This window comes from Lissotriton helveticus, chromosome 2_1, assembly GCF_964261635.1.
Source record: "Lissotriton helveticus chromosome 2_1, aLisHel1.1, whole genome shotgun sequence".
Taxonomy (NCBI): domain Eukaryota; kingdom Metazoa; phylum Chordata; class Amphibia; order Caudata; family Salamandridae; genus Lissotriton; species Lissotriton helveticus.
The window spans coordinates 374,542,638-374,556,639 of NC_136059.1; the positions used below are offsets into that span (position 1 = coordinate 374,542,638).

Here is a 14,002-nt window from a genome sequence, read left to right on the forward strand (position 1 = left end):
CCGGCCGATTTAGGCCATCCAAACCATCATGCGCCCTCTGATTTCTCGAAGCCTTCTTTATTGTCCAACCCGGTGGAGAAATGGCTAAGGCTACCAGTCACCTACTGTGCGCCTAAACATGCCTCTAAGACCAATCCTGGCACTGCTCTCATGCTGAGAGCATCATCTGGGTTGGGTGGGAGTGGCCCTTGGACTTTCTAATACTTCTTCACCGAGGCGGCAGGCAGCGAGAGCGGCAGCATGAGGTAAGTGTTTTTTTTATTATTTGCCCCCACCTCTGCACTGCCCCACCAGTTTATTTTGGCTGCAGCCGCCCCAGACTATTTGAAGCTCTTGACATTTGCAATCAAAACGTCTGTACCAACATCTCTAGTCTTATGTTCAACTCCAGCATCCTTACTTGACTGCTGGCAAGTAAGAGCGTGCATGCAGACACGTCTACGACCGTGGTTGTGGGGGGGATAATTTATGACGTCAGAAATTCATAAAAGTTTCCAGAAGGACCCTTGGAAGCCTGCGGCGGTTAAAGGTTTCTAGAAGTACATCTAGCAAACTTTTGAGAATTGTAATTTTCCATGACATGAGGAACGAAACTGTTGCTACACCGTTTCCAAAAGTCCAGAGTGCCATGTTATTTTGAGAAAGCGATGCCAATGCTTTGTGGAGCCAGCGTGCATGTCTTCAGCAGAGGCTGCAGACGAGCTGCACGTGACTCGAGCGATTTCAAGTAATTATTGTATTAGTTTAATCCCGGAGTGGCCGCATTTAGCTTTTGCTGATGGTACAGCAAGATCTTACAGAGCCTTATCTGGTGGGTGGCTTGTTTTAAACAGAAAACAGAAGATTTGCGTGATTGGGTTGAATTGCTGCCACTGATGTTTACTGTAAACAGTGCCTGATAAAGGCGTCTTTTCAAAGGGAGCGGCCACAAGTTGGTGCACCTAACTCAATTGATGATACATAATTGAGTAGTAAAATCACAGAAAACGAACATACTTTACAAGGATTTATATTCACTTAACAAATCCACCTCGTATTCTTTTATTTATCAATATTGAAATATAATATTTAATGAATGACTGCCTGGGCGTGCTTAAACATTGAATGGCAATTTATTTAGGACAGCATATGGTTTCGGATTAGGTGGAGGGGATGATCCTGCCACATTGTTCTCTGCCTACGTTTTCATTGCAGATGAAAATGAATTTCTTGTGACGTGTCAATTACCTGCTCAAAAAGCATCCTTATGATGCCCTCAATAATACAAATTGTAAATGCATCCCAGTGGGAGCCTCATTTTCTCGATGATATGCCTCACTTCATTTCACTTTGAGCTTGCATTGCATGATGCGTGGCCTAATTTGCATATTTTAAAACAGCCTCACACATATCAAGCAGTAAGCAGCTTGTGGCGCCGCGCTCCCCTCAAGGCCTTGGCCTTGCTCACATATGACCACAGCAACTGGAACTATGTAGCAGGCGAGCCCAAATTATGCACTGGAGTTGACTAAATCATGTGGCAAGAGAAGGCTAAATATACAGCATAATTCGGCACATATTGTTATACCATTCCTCCGTTTTTTGTATTTTTTACACCTAGTAATACTGTCTGGGGAAACATTTCACCAGAGTAGTACCAGTTAAACAATCAAATATAGAAAAAAACTATCAAAAGATGACCTGATAGAGCCTTCCCTGCACATGACCCACGTTTTTAGAACCTTTTCATCCGTCTGAGCAAGAAACAATTTTTTGTTGCTAAAATCTGCAGATTAGCAGATGGTGGATTATGTGGCAAATGCAACAAACCCATAATTATGCGAAAAAAGCCACAACTGCAGAAACACAAAAGTCCTTTGGCCCTGCATAAGATACATACAATTTTTTGTGAGTGAATTTGGGGATTACTTGCTAGTAACAAGGATTTTTTTTTAACAAATGCCCCTGTTCTTCTGCTAAATTGGCTGCACGTTGTTTTCACATAGTCTAAAGAACAAGATGTCAGAGAATTATGGAATGTTTTATCAGCCAGGGTTTTAATAAAATTGGCGATTTCAAAGTGATAGACGTTTTAAACCTTAATAAAACAACTGTAGACTTTATAGGATTAAGTTGAGAGGTTCGATGCTTCTGCTCAAAGACTTTACTCCCTGGGTCGATTGATTAGTATGGTGGACTGAACCCAGTGAGCAAAGGAAGATCTGTACGTACCTGAGCCGGGTACTGAGGCCTACTTTCAAGTTAATAAAATAGCTAACCTCCCATTGGTAGCGAGGACCAAGCATAAGCTTCTCGAAGGAAGTGTGGACAATTAGTGAATGGAGGTAGTACATTGCAAAGGACAGCGACAAACGAACCATTCAACATCCACACTCATGGATTACATTTGAAATAATGCAATCAATAAAATCTAGTAAATCTTATTGCGCATTTTGTATAGCGCGCACCACAGACTTTTATCTCAGGCTAATCAGTTAGGTGTGAGGATTTTGAGCATGCCAGAGAAAATGCGGGTTTTCTATCTGAATAACTGGATATATTCGGAAATGATCCACTTTGTGGCTTTTTTTCCAGAAATCTAAAAATAACCACCAGGGGGCACTCTAAGGTTGGCCTTACTTCGACTTATGGAAGCGCCGGCCCTAATACCAATACAGAGCGAGGTCTGGTAGCAGTGAGGACAGGGCTGGTGCGTGATTTATTAATATTTTAGGCGTTGTGGGAATCAGATTTGGGGTGCTGTGAATGTGAGCGGATAGACTGCCCTAGAGGGAAGGTTATGCCTTCTTGTTCTTCTGTCTTGGGTCTTCTGCAGAAGGTTCATGAGCAAAAGGCACAGTGCACTTAAAGTGCCAGTACTCAATCCGTGTTGATGGTTTTCGAATAGATTCCGTGGTTGTTAGGCATGTATATGGCAGAGAAAGTACTTTGAATTGTACTTTGGGTTTTACAGAGAACCAGTAAAATCTCCTGACTCACGCAAGACTGCTGCTTTACACCGTTTGTGGCTCATTTATGTCACAGATGAGAGTATATACATTGCTGTAGATGAAGTGAAAGTTGACTCGAGCACACTAAGTTATGTGGTTCTGTTGTCATATTGCTTTAGGAGTTGAGCTGGAAGTGAATAGATTTGATGACGTCCACATTTTGGCAAGTGACACAAAGGTCTGAATTCCACAGGAGACCACTATATCTCACTTTGATTAATGTATTCTCTGGAGAATGTGGAGGGGCAGAGTGAGACCATCCTACTCAGGAGCTATTTTAACCGAGGACCAGGATTTCCAGTCTGGAGTCCAAGTCTAGAGGCGGATCTGGTACACCTAGGCGGCTGTGGCTCTGACCACTTTCATTACAGTGTCAAATTGTTATTAATGCCTTCCAAGTCAATTTTCTTGTCATTTATGCGGGACTGAATATTATGGTGTGTGTGGGTGTAATAAACCCATTAGTATCTTTGGGCCTGATTTAGAGTTCAGCTGAGGATTTACTCCGTCTCAAATGTGATGGATATCCTGCTTGCCGTATTACAAGTGCCCTTGGATACAAAGCGCTTCTAATACAGCGGACGGGATATACGTCACATGTGTGTGGTGGACTAACCCGTCAGCTGAACTCTAAATCAGGATCTCAAGAGTATGAGGTTGAGTGAGGACTCTTAAGAAACTCTAGGTCAATGTTCTCGATTAAAAGGTCATATTTGTCAGTCTTAAGCTGTATTGTAATCTCGTTTGGGAAAGACTGAAATAAAGGAGAGGGTACTTGGACAAATTGGTTACAGTTGTGAGTTGATGAATTTGTATTCTGTTGCCGGGTGTGGTATGCAGCATCAGACTGAGTTGAGAGCTCCGTGTACTGTGTAGGGGGCTGTTACTTAATTAGCACTTTTCTAAGATAGAGTTTCTCTCACTGTGATGTTCTGGCTGTGAGGTGACTGCTTTCTGAGAGACGTTTGATTGCATAGAGATATGTAGAAAGGGGTTGTAGTTTATGGACGTCAAGTCACCGAAATGCCAGGGGTAGCGGAAGTGACATCACGCGCCCTCTCACCTCCACTTTTACTCACACACACATACACACAAATTCGCACACAAATTCGCACATACACACTCTCCCATTGATAAATATACTCTCACTCGCAACCACGCACACCACACTTTTAAGAGCATTTTTTACTTACCTCAGCTGCCATGGAAGGCTATATTCCAGCTCACTGCATTCCATTTTTATTACACTATTAGTGAGTAATAATTTTATTTTGTCACTATTAGTGTACTAAAAAATGGACAGAAAATAAAGAGTGGAGCTCCTGCTGCCCCGCTGCTCCTGGCACTGAATTTGCCACCTCTGAGGTCAGGGGTCACGAAAGCAGGGCTAAGGGTATCAAAGGGCAAGTCAGGGGTCGCACCTGTGACACCTGGCAACCCCTAAATGATGGCCATGCTGTAGTTGCTGAGCTCTGTTGGGCGAGAGATGTTTTATAGAGCATCAGTTAACCCACAAATCATAACAACAACTCGCTTGGTGGGGTGCTTGATGTTGGAATAGAATAATTTACTATTCCAATTCCAGTATGTGCAACAGTAGGGAAGGTGTTAGATTTGAAATCCAACACCTTCGGCCCCCTCCGCAAGTCTTTGGTCCGACTTGCGGAGTAATGATATGCGTTGTTGCCTGTGGGGAAAAGGATATGTGGTAAACGATGTTTATCCACCTGTATACCACCCAAGTTAATTAGCCAAACTATATAAGTACTGATTGATTGATGGATGGATTGACTGAATTCACCCGCTACCCACTTGATTATTTAGCACTGACTACTGTCATGAGAAGTTTAGAATCAATACATAGTAGACTGTTCCTTAGGACGTGCAACAGAGCAAAGTAACTATAGGCGGTCCTCTCCACCTGGGAATTCAGAGATAACTTGAAGTGAATCAAGACACCTTTGACAGGGCTTCGGCTGGTACCATTACTGCTGTGTGAGAGGATTTCTCCATTTTGGTCTGGTTTAGTTTGAGAAAGCTGGCGGATCTCGTCCAACAAAATAGTTGATAGGCAGTCAACGAGGGGGGTATTGTTATGCTTCCCTGCGTGGGAGAGTTCAAACATTAGATGGGTGTCATCAGCGTACATATTAATGCATGCCTCTACTTATACAAGTTAAACAGGAACTGTGACGAAATAGATTCATGGGGGATTACCACAGCACTGAGGTGGATCATGGGAGAAATAAGAAGCAATTGCCACAGACTAGGATCTGCCCGAAGGAAAGATATAATCCAGTTAAAAAAGAATGACCAAATATTCCAAGTTCAGCCATTGATTTAAGCACGATGTTGTAGTCAATGGTACCAAAAACTGCAGACAAATCTAGTAGAATCAGCGCTCCAACACCGCCACCAGCAACACAGTGCCCTGGTTGTGGCATGTACATAGACGATGGCAGTCATGTTGTTCTTGTGTGCCCTGCCTGCAGCACCAAAAGGAAAAGTAGACCAGCGAAAGCCTTAGATGAAAGCCAACATTTAGGATATGAAGCAAAAAATGACCTGCTATATTTCTCCTGGCGATTACAACCAGTAAATCATGAAGGGCATGCTAATGTAAGCAAAGTCTTGGAAAAGAAGAGACCTCTGAAACATGATTATATCAGTCTCATCCACTGTATGTTATTCTTCGTGGTTCTATACCATAGGCTAATATGCATTCTCGCCAGTTCTCAAAAGCGGGTGTAAATTAGAAGCAAATGTCTGCAAATATACTAATTTCACCCAAGACGCAGATAAGGTGTACAATTAAACTGTTCGAGGACCATTACTGGGAAGAGCTCACCCACGAATTATGTTTCTTATTTAAACTAATGTCATCATATACGTCTCTCATATTTGTCTTCTATAGACGGTCTTTTTAACTAACAAAGATGGAGAGAAGGTTCAGTGATCCAACTGATACATTGAAAAGATCTGTCTTTGTGCGGGTATGAATGTCACAAGTTTGAATGTTATCAATTTCGTACTTCTGAGGTCTATATCACGATTATCATTGAGTTGGGTAATCATTTACACATTTTTAGTCACCAAACACATGGTATAAGTGTGTAAGATGGCAAACAGAGTTGTGCGAACACAGTGTAACTCTCAGGATCCTCAATACAACATTTCACTTTTGCAATTTACAGGGCATCATACATGTAAACAGATATCTGTATGCATCTTTTAAGGCAAACATCTCAATATCGGTCTCAACACCTTTCTGTTTAATACTTACTCCAGTTTTCTCATCAATTAGTTTAATTCCAGACAGAGAAATGTTCACCCAGATCCTCTGCTTGTGTTGTCCCTGAGAACGCGCTGCTCCTGCCATTCCCTGTTAACAAGGAACAAATGAAATAACATAATGTGACCAGCCATTTGTTACAGAACAATGAGAAACAGGCAGAGTTCGTTGATAATATTCGAGATACCAGATTTGCTATTACACTTCCAGTTGTGCCAACGAGCACTTGGTGTTTGGCTTCAACCAGCTAGTTTGTGGCTCACGGTTCGAAGAAGTAACCAAAACAGAGGTCAGAGCCGTTGAATGTTATTTTAATCCAGTATAAAAGAAAATAAATAAACGGCTTTTGCATTTTATTGCTTGTGCCATGCAGGTTTATACTTCGAAACCCAGATCGGAAATGCAGTGGCGTTCTTAGTTATCAACACAACACAGAGTGTTAGTGCACCCGAACACTCTTACGCCCCAGATGGATACTAGCTGATGCTTCTTGGAACAGCTTCTGCTGAAAATGTGATGTAAATATGAGAAGAAGTCACAAAATGTTAGGGTCATAGGCCTGGCAAGAGCAGAGGAGAGAGTATAGTAGCATCCGCTACAGGGTTGAACTGCTGCAGTCATTCACTGCGAACAGGGGCAGTCATGGCTCAGGCTTGCCAGGGGGATTTACAGGTGTACATGATCAATTAGGAAACTGCAAGGTGTGCTGCAATATGCTGAAAGAAGGACATTTCTAGCAACAACATGCATATCACACAACTGGCAAGACAGCCCTGCTTGCCCCTGGGGACCAGGTTTCATGAAGTAAATACACTGGTCTCTGTCGGCTTTGCTTCTTAAGTTTGCTAAATTGTGCTTCTTGGTATTGGTTCACTGGTAGAAATATCGGTAACTACTCGACATTTTGCAGTACGTGCGATGCTTTGCACATTATGTTTTAAATGTGCTAGTTAACAAGTTTGCCCAGAGGCGAAGGGGTTAGGAAGTCAATATCTTGGACCATATCTCTTTGGTGATAGAGCAGAATCTAAATTCCTAGCCTGGCCTTGATCTGGAGCTCTATTTGTGTGAACATACCCCACCAGATATCCACTCTCGAGGTCATAGCTCTGGAGGCTGTGGCCAAGGATGGCTCTGACCGTGCTAAAACAGGTGGAAGGGGCTCATAAATTCATGTGCAATGACATGTGGCACATTTGGAAAGCATTTGGTAGGCTTGTGGTGAAACTGATCAAATTTTGCTTAAATTGCTTAGCATGCTAAATCAACACTGAGTCCTAAAGAAGTTTAACAGGATATAAGGAGGACCCAGCATTACACGCTGTTTGTAAGTCTGAACCATATGAAAAAAAACATTTGGTCTAAGGAGCTAAACTTAAGCAAACAATTATTACATTTTGCTTAAAAGTTCAATACAAGCATCAATTGCAGAAGTATTAGCCAACCCCATATCATGCAACTCTCCAAATAACACAATCAAAGAAAAGGCCACCACATTTGAAGTGAAATTAGTATACACACAGTAGTCAGAGCATAAAGATATAGAAGTGATTGTTAACTTGCAAAGAGTGATTATGGGTTCCATGTGAAAGGCATGGAGTTCAAAATGATGGACTCCACACGACACTTGCAGAGGTGAAGAACTTGGATTCGTTGTTTTTGATAAAAAATAATTGATGGTTTACGAATGAAGAAAACCAATATCTGTATGGGTCTCCGAGATGCTGTTTAGATTTGCACTATTATATCTAAAACTGACCTAAGATTTTGGAGGGAAACAAGACAGGTTTTGCCATTGTCCATCATTCTTGGTGAATCATGATTGATTTACATTGTGACTTTTTATGTCTTCAAGATTTCTATAGTGAAGTTTGAGTCCCAAATTCCCCAGAAAGATAATTTGTGATTCCTTTGTTTTACAGGACATCTGCAGTAGGAAGGGAAAATACACTGTCCAGTACACTCCAGTGACGTAGAAAAAATATGGTCAGATGACTTAATAAGTTGTGTGGTGAAGTAATGCATATATCAAACCCGTCCTTGGTCAGTGAATGAACTTGTGAATGCGTTGACAAGTTCACAGAAGTGAATGGCACTACTCAGAGTATGAAAGAGCACTGTGTGAATTCTAGGATGGTGTCAAAGTGAATCAGTCATTTTTCTTGACTGAAGTCTTACAAGGAAGAATCAAAACAACTGAGATTCCATGACTGCTGCTGGTTGTGGTAAATCATAGGATTTCTATGCCCTGGAGGTCCAGCTTTGCTCTTACAATAGTAGCCTGTGTTTGAAATGTGGGTAGACTTTTCTGAACTATTGACAATCAGGGAAACAACAGTTCTACAGTTTCCTAACTGCAAGGATGAAAAGCCACATTAGATGCTTCCTTTTATGACTTGAACATGTTGATTGTGTTGCCAGGTATTGCAAGTCTTGGTGCACAACTGTTTCCATCTAAGGGTCCTGAAATACCACAAACACTTTCCATCTTTAAAGTTTACAATATATTTGCACTACCCTATGGGTGTTAGCTGTCACTATGATATAGGAGACCTACATATCATGTCTGATGGTTTGCTGTTTAGTAGGTTCGGAAAAGTGAAGTGAGGAGTATTTCTTTGCTGAGCTATGTAAGTTTGGTAACGTTCTGGAGTAATTCTTAACGCCTTGGTGCTACGTTCTACATTTGCTGCCTTATGCTGAAAATCAATATTTTTTTTTAAATAAACATGGGCATGTGAGGAACACACTCATACTGTCCTTAAATCCCTTCACTGGCTTTCCTCAATTTATAGATCACAATTTAAGATTCTCTATTTCATTCAGAAACCCATCTATGGCTTTCTTCCTACATCAAGATTTCTAGATAGCTAAATCTAACATATACCACGTTTTCGGGTGGACCTCCTGCATGGACTCATATATTTTTGGACAAAACTCTATTTAATGTTTGTGCGGGTAGTGTGGAGTACCTCCTCAGATCTGCCTCTTATAATCTATAGATTCAACAAATGTTTAATTTATTCATGGGGTCTGTGGGTTCCTTGCAGGGGCGGATCCTCTGCTATGGTTGAGGAGCGTCACCCCACTGCTGGAACCAGCAGACGGTCGTAAAATAAAATGATGATAAAGCAGTTCATAAAACTGCTTTATTATCATTATATTTTACTCTGGAGCTGCCGCCGAATCTTGATGGTGGGCCTTCCGGCAGCAGGATGAGTGGTGGGCTCAGGGCACTAGCAGTGCGCATGTACATTTGGCCAGCCGTCCACGGCCGGCCAAACCAACATGCACACTTGGATCTCTCCAAGCTAATGCTTGGAGATATCCGTGGGCTCAGGAGCACAGGCTCCCAGTCCCTACTGGTGCATAGAACCAGCCCACTCCACCCAACCACTACGCTTCTCCCATGCTGGATAATACCAGCATGAGAGGAGCATCTGGATTCACGCAGAGCACTCTGGGAGCCAGTGTGAGAATCATCACGTCGGCGGCTGGAGCTGAAGCAGCGGTAAGGCAAAGGATGTCAGAATTCAGGTAAGTTTAATTTCTTTTAATTCCCCCCACCCCATTGATTTACCCAGCTAGTGGCCAACACTGAATCCTTGTTCAAAACTAAGGCCTCTGAAATGGCTACTGCGTGAGTAACTGCAACTTGCAATGGCATCTGTTAATGCAATCAACATTGACAGCCTGGAATGGACTGAAAATTGAATCACTAAATTCTTCCCATTTTTATGTTTTATATAATAAGGAAAAATACCAACAGACAGCAATGACAGTCAATGTCAAAACAGAATCATATATGATCAAGGTCACTGTGCTGACCGAAACGCATTACGGTGGAGTAGTTCAATAAACAATTTTGAAATCTGAAGATTCTGGAGTCTGTGCCTGGTCCATGTGGATAAAGGAATTAAGGGAGGTGATTTATATATAAAAAAAAATATATATATATATATATATGTCGCTCCAAGGGTAGTGTCCAAGAAATGAGCAGCACGCAAAGTAAGTAGCTTTAACCCCATCAGCTACTTACTTTGCGTGCTGCTCATTTCTTGGACACTACCCTTGGAGCGACATGTATAGGCGGCCGTCCTGCCGTCGAGCTGGCACCACCCCCAGGCGGGGGCCATCGAGCTTGTTATGCAGATGAGCTCGTGAGATGGAAAGTAAGAGTGGATTGAGGGCGTGCTGCAGCGGAGGGGCTCATTCGGAGCCTTTTTTACACGAAAATCCAGGTGCATCCATACAGGATTGAAAGGGCGTGTGAGAACCTAAAGGTGACGTGTTTGCAATTCTGCATAGCGGTTGATGCCAAACGATGGAACTCACATCCCCACCATGCACCTTACTGACTTTTAAGTTCATGAGGAAGTGAGTAAACGAAACGCGTCGGACTTTGAAAGTCAGGTGATGAAGATTAACTCTGCCTACGCACTACCATACCAATAAAAAGCTGATGGGGTTAAAGCTACTTACTTTGCGTGCTGCTCATTTCTTGGACACTACCCTTGGAGCGACATGTATAGGCGGCCGTCCTGCCGTCGAGCTGGCACCACCCCCAGGCGGGGGCCATCGAGCTTGTTATGCAGATGAGCTCGTGAGATGGAAAGTAAGAGTGGATTGAGGGCGTGCTGCAGCGGAGGGGCTCATTCGGAGCCTTTTTTACACGAAAATCCAGGTGCATCCATACAGGATTGAAAGGGCGTGTGAGAACCTAAAGGCGACGTGTTTGCAATTCTGCATAGCGGTTGATGCCAAACGATGGAACTCACATCCCCACCATGCACCTTACTGACTTTTAAGTTCATGAGGAAGTGAGTAAACGAAACGCGTCGGACTTTGAAAGTCAGGTGATGAAGATTAACTCTGCCTACGCACTACCATACCAATAAAAAGCTGATGGGGTTAAAGCTACTTACTTTGCGTGCTGCTCATTTCTTGGACACTACCCTTGGAGCGACATGTATAGGCGGCCGTCCTGCCGTCGAGCTGGCACCACCCCCAGGCGGGGGCCATCGAGCTTGTTATGCAGATGAGCTCGTGAGATGGAAAGTAAGAGTGGATTGAGGGCGTGCTGCAGCGGAGGGGCTCATTCGGAGCCTTTTTTACACGAAAATCCAGGTGCATCCATACAGGATTGAAAGGGCGTGTGAGAACCTAAAGGCGACGTGTTTGCAATTCTGCATAGCGGTTGATGCCAAACGATGGAACTCACATCCCCACCATGCACCTTACTGACTTTTAAGTTCATGAGGAAGTGAGTAAACGAAACGCGTCGGACTTTGAAAGTCAGGTGATGAAGATTAACTCTGCCTACGCACTACCATACCAATAAAAAGCTGATGGGGTTAAAGCTACTTACTTTGCGTGCTGCTCATTTCTTGGACACTACCCTTGGAGCGACATGTATAGGCGGCCGTCCTGCCGTCGAGCTGGCACCACCCCCAGGCGGGGGCCATCAAGCTTGTTATGCAGATGAGCTCGTGAGATGGAAAGTAAGAGTGGATTGAGGGCGTGCTGCAGCAGAGGGGCTCATTCGGAGCCTTTTTTACACGAAAATCCAGGTGCATCCATACAGGATTGAAAGGGCGTGTGAGAACCTAAAGGCGACGTGTTTGCAATTCTGCATAGCGGTTGATGCCAAACGATGGAACTCACATCCCCACCATGCACCTTACTGACTTTTAAGTTCATGAGGAAGTGAGTAAACGAAACGCGTCGGACTTTGAAAGTCAGGTGATGAAGATTAACTCTGCCTACGCACTACCATACCAATAAAAAGCTGATGGGGTTAAAGCTACTTACTTTGCGTGCTGCTCATTTCTTGGACACTACCCTTGGAGCGACATGTATAGGCGGCCGTCCTGCCGTCGAGCTGGCACCACCCCCAGGCGGGGGCCATCGAGCTTGTTATGCAGATGAGCTCGTGAGATGGAAAGTAAGAGTGGATTGAGGGCGTGCTGCAGCGGAGGGGCTCATTCGGAGCCTTTTTTACACGAAAATCCAGGTGCATCCATACAGGATTGAAAGGGCGTGTGAGAACCTAAAGGCGACGTGTTTGCAATTCTGCATAGCGGTTGATGCCAAACGATGGAACTCACATCCCCACCATGCACCTTACTGACTTTTAAGTTCATGAGGAAGTGAGTAAACGAAACGCGTCGGACTTTGAAAGTCAGGTGATGAAGATTAACTCTTCCTACGCACTACCATACCAATAAAAAGCTGATGGGGTTAAAGCTACTTACTTTGCGTGCTGCTCATTTCTTGGACACTACCCTTGGAGCGACATGTATAGGCGGCCGTCCTGCCGTCGAGCTGGCACCACCCCCAGGCGGGGGCCATCGAGCTTGTTATGCAGATGAGCTCGTGAGATGGAAAGTAAGAGTGGATTGAGGGCGTGCTGCAGCGGAGGGGCTCATTCGGAGCCTTTTTTACACGAAAATCCAGGTGCATCCATACAGGATTGAAAGGGCGTGTGAGAACCTAAAGGCGACGTGTTTGCAATTCTGCATAGCGGTTGATGCCAAACGATGGAACTCACATCCCCACCATGCACCTTACTGACTTTTAAGTTCATGAGGAAGTGAGTAAACGAAACGCGTCGGACTTTGAAAGTCAGGTGATGAAGATTAACTCTGCCTACGCACTACCATACCAATAAAAAGCTGATGGGGTTAAAGCTACTTACTTTGCGTGCTGCTCATTTCTTGGACACTACCCTTGGAGCGACATGTATAGGCGGCCGTCCTGCCGTCGAGCTGGCACCACCCCCAGGCGGGGGCCATCGAGCTTGTTATGCAGATGAGCTCGTGAGATGGAAAGTAAGAGTGGATTGAGGGCGTGCTGCAGCGGAGGGGCTCATTCGGAGCCTTTTTTACACGAAAATCCAGGTGCATCCATACAGGATTGAAAGGGCGTGTGAGAACCTAAAGGCGACGTGTTTGCAATTCTGCATAGCGGTTGATGCCAAACGATGGAACTCACATCCCCACCATGCACCTTACTGACTTTTAAGTTCATGAGGAAGTGAGTAAACGAAACGCGTCGGACTTTGAAAGTCAGGTGATGAAGATTAACTCTGCCTACGCACTACCATACCAATAAAAAGCTGATGGGGTTAAAGCTACTTACTTTGCGTGCTGCTCATTTCTTGGACACTACCCTTGGAGCGACATATATATATATATATATATATATATATATATATATATATATATATATATATATATAGAGAGAGAGAGAGAGAGAGAGATAGATATATATGTAGATATATACGTATATAGATATATAAAAAGAGATAGAGGTACATATATCTTCCTTTAGCTTAAGCAACCTCCTTTTTAGGACTATGATGATATAACAACTTCCTTTCATCTTATCACTAATTACATATTTTAATATTTTACAAGTGCAGTATCTATCAGTCAATATCTCAATGATTCAAACATCAAACATACTATGCACATAATATGGAATATAAAGAGCACATAATATCCATCTATCTTCCAAGGATGACACTCATTGCGTTCCCCAGTAAGCCCCTGTTAAAATCTTGGGATTGTCATCAAATCTAGTCCTTTGTGTAGGCTCTAATGGGTCTGCTCTCTCAATATTCTGTTCTCCATACACAAACCTTTGAAAAAGATCACTGCATCTATACGTTTTCCACTGCTTTTGGCAATGATTTAATCTCTGCACGGTGTTATTATGG

At 43.4% G+C, this 14,002-nt stretch overlaps 1 protein-coding gene across 5 annotated transcripts in view; it reads right to left on the minus strand.

Moving 5' to 3' along the window:
• The window catches only part of DAB2 (DAB adaptor protein 2), a 313,212-nt gene that overhangs the window by 117,087 nt on the left and 182,123 nt on the right, over nt 1-14,002 (minus strand). For all 5 annotated transcript variants that reach the window (XM_078674996.1, XM_078674994.1, XM_078674993.1 and 2 more), the window contains exon 4: nt 6,274-6,372. In XM_078674996.1, the coding sequence (XP_078531122.1) occupies nt 6,274-6,372 (99 nt within the window). The remainder of the gene's footprint in view (nt 1-6,273; nt 6,373-14,002) is intronic.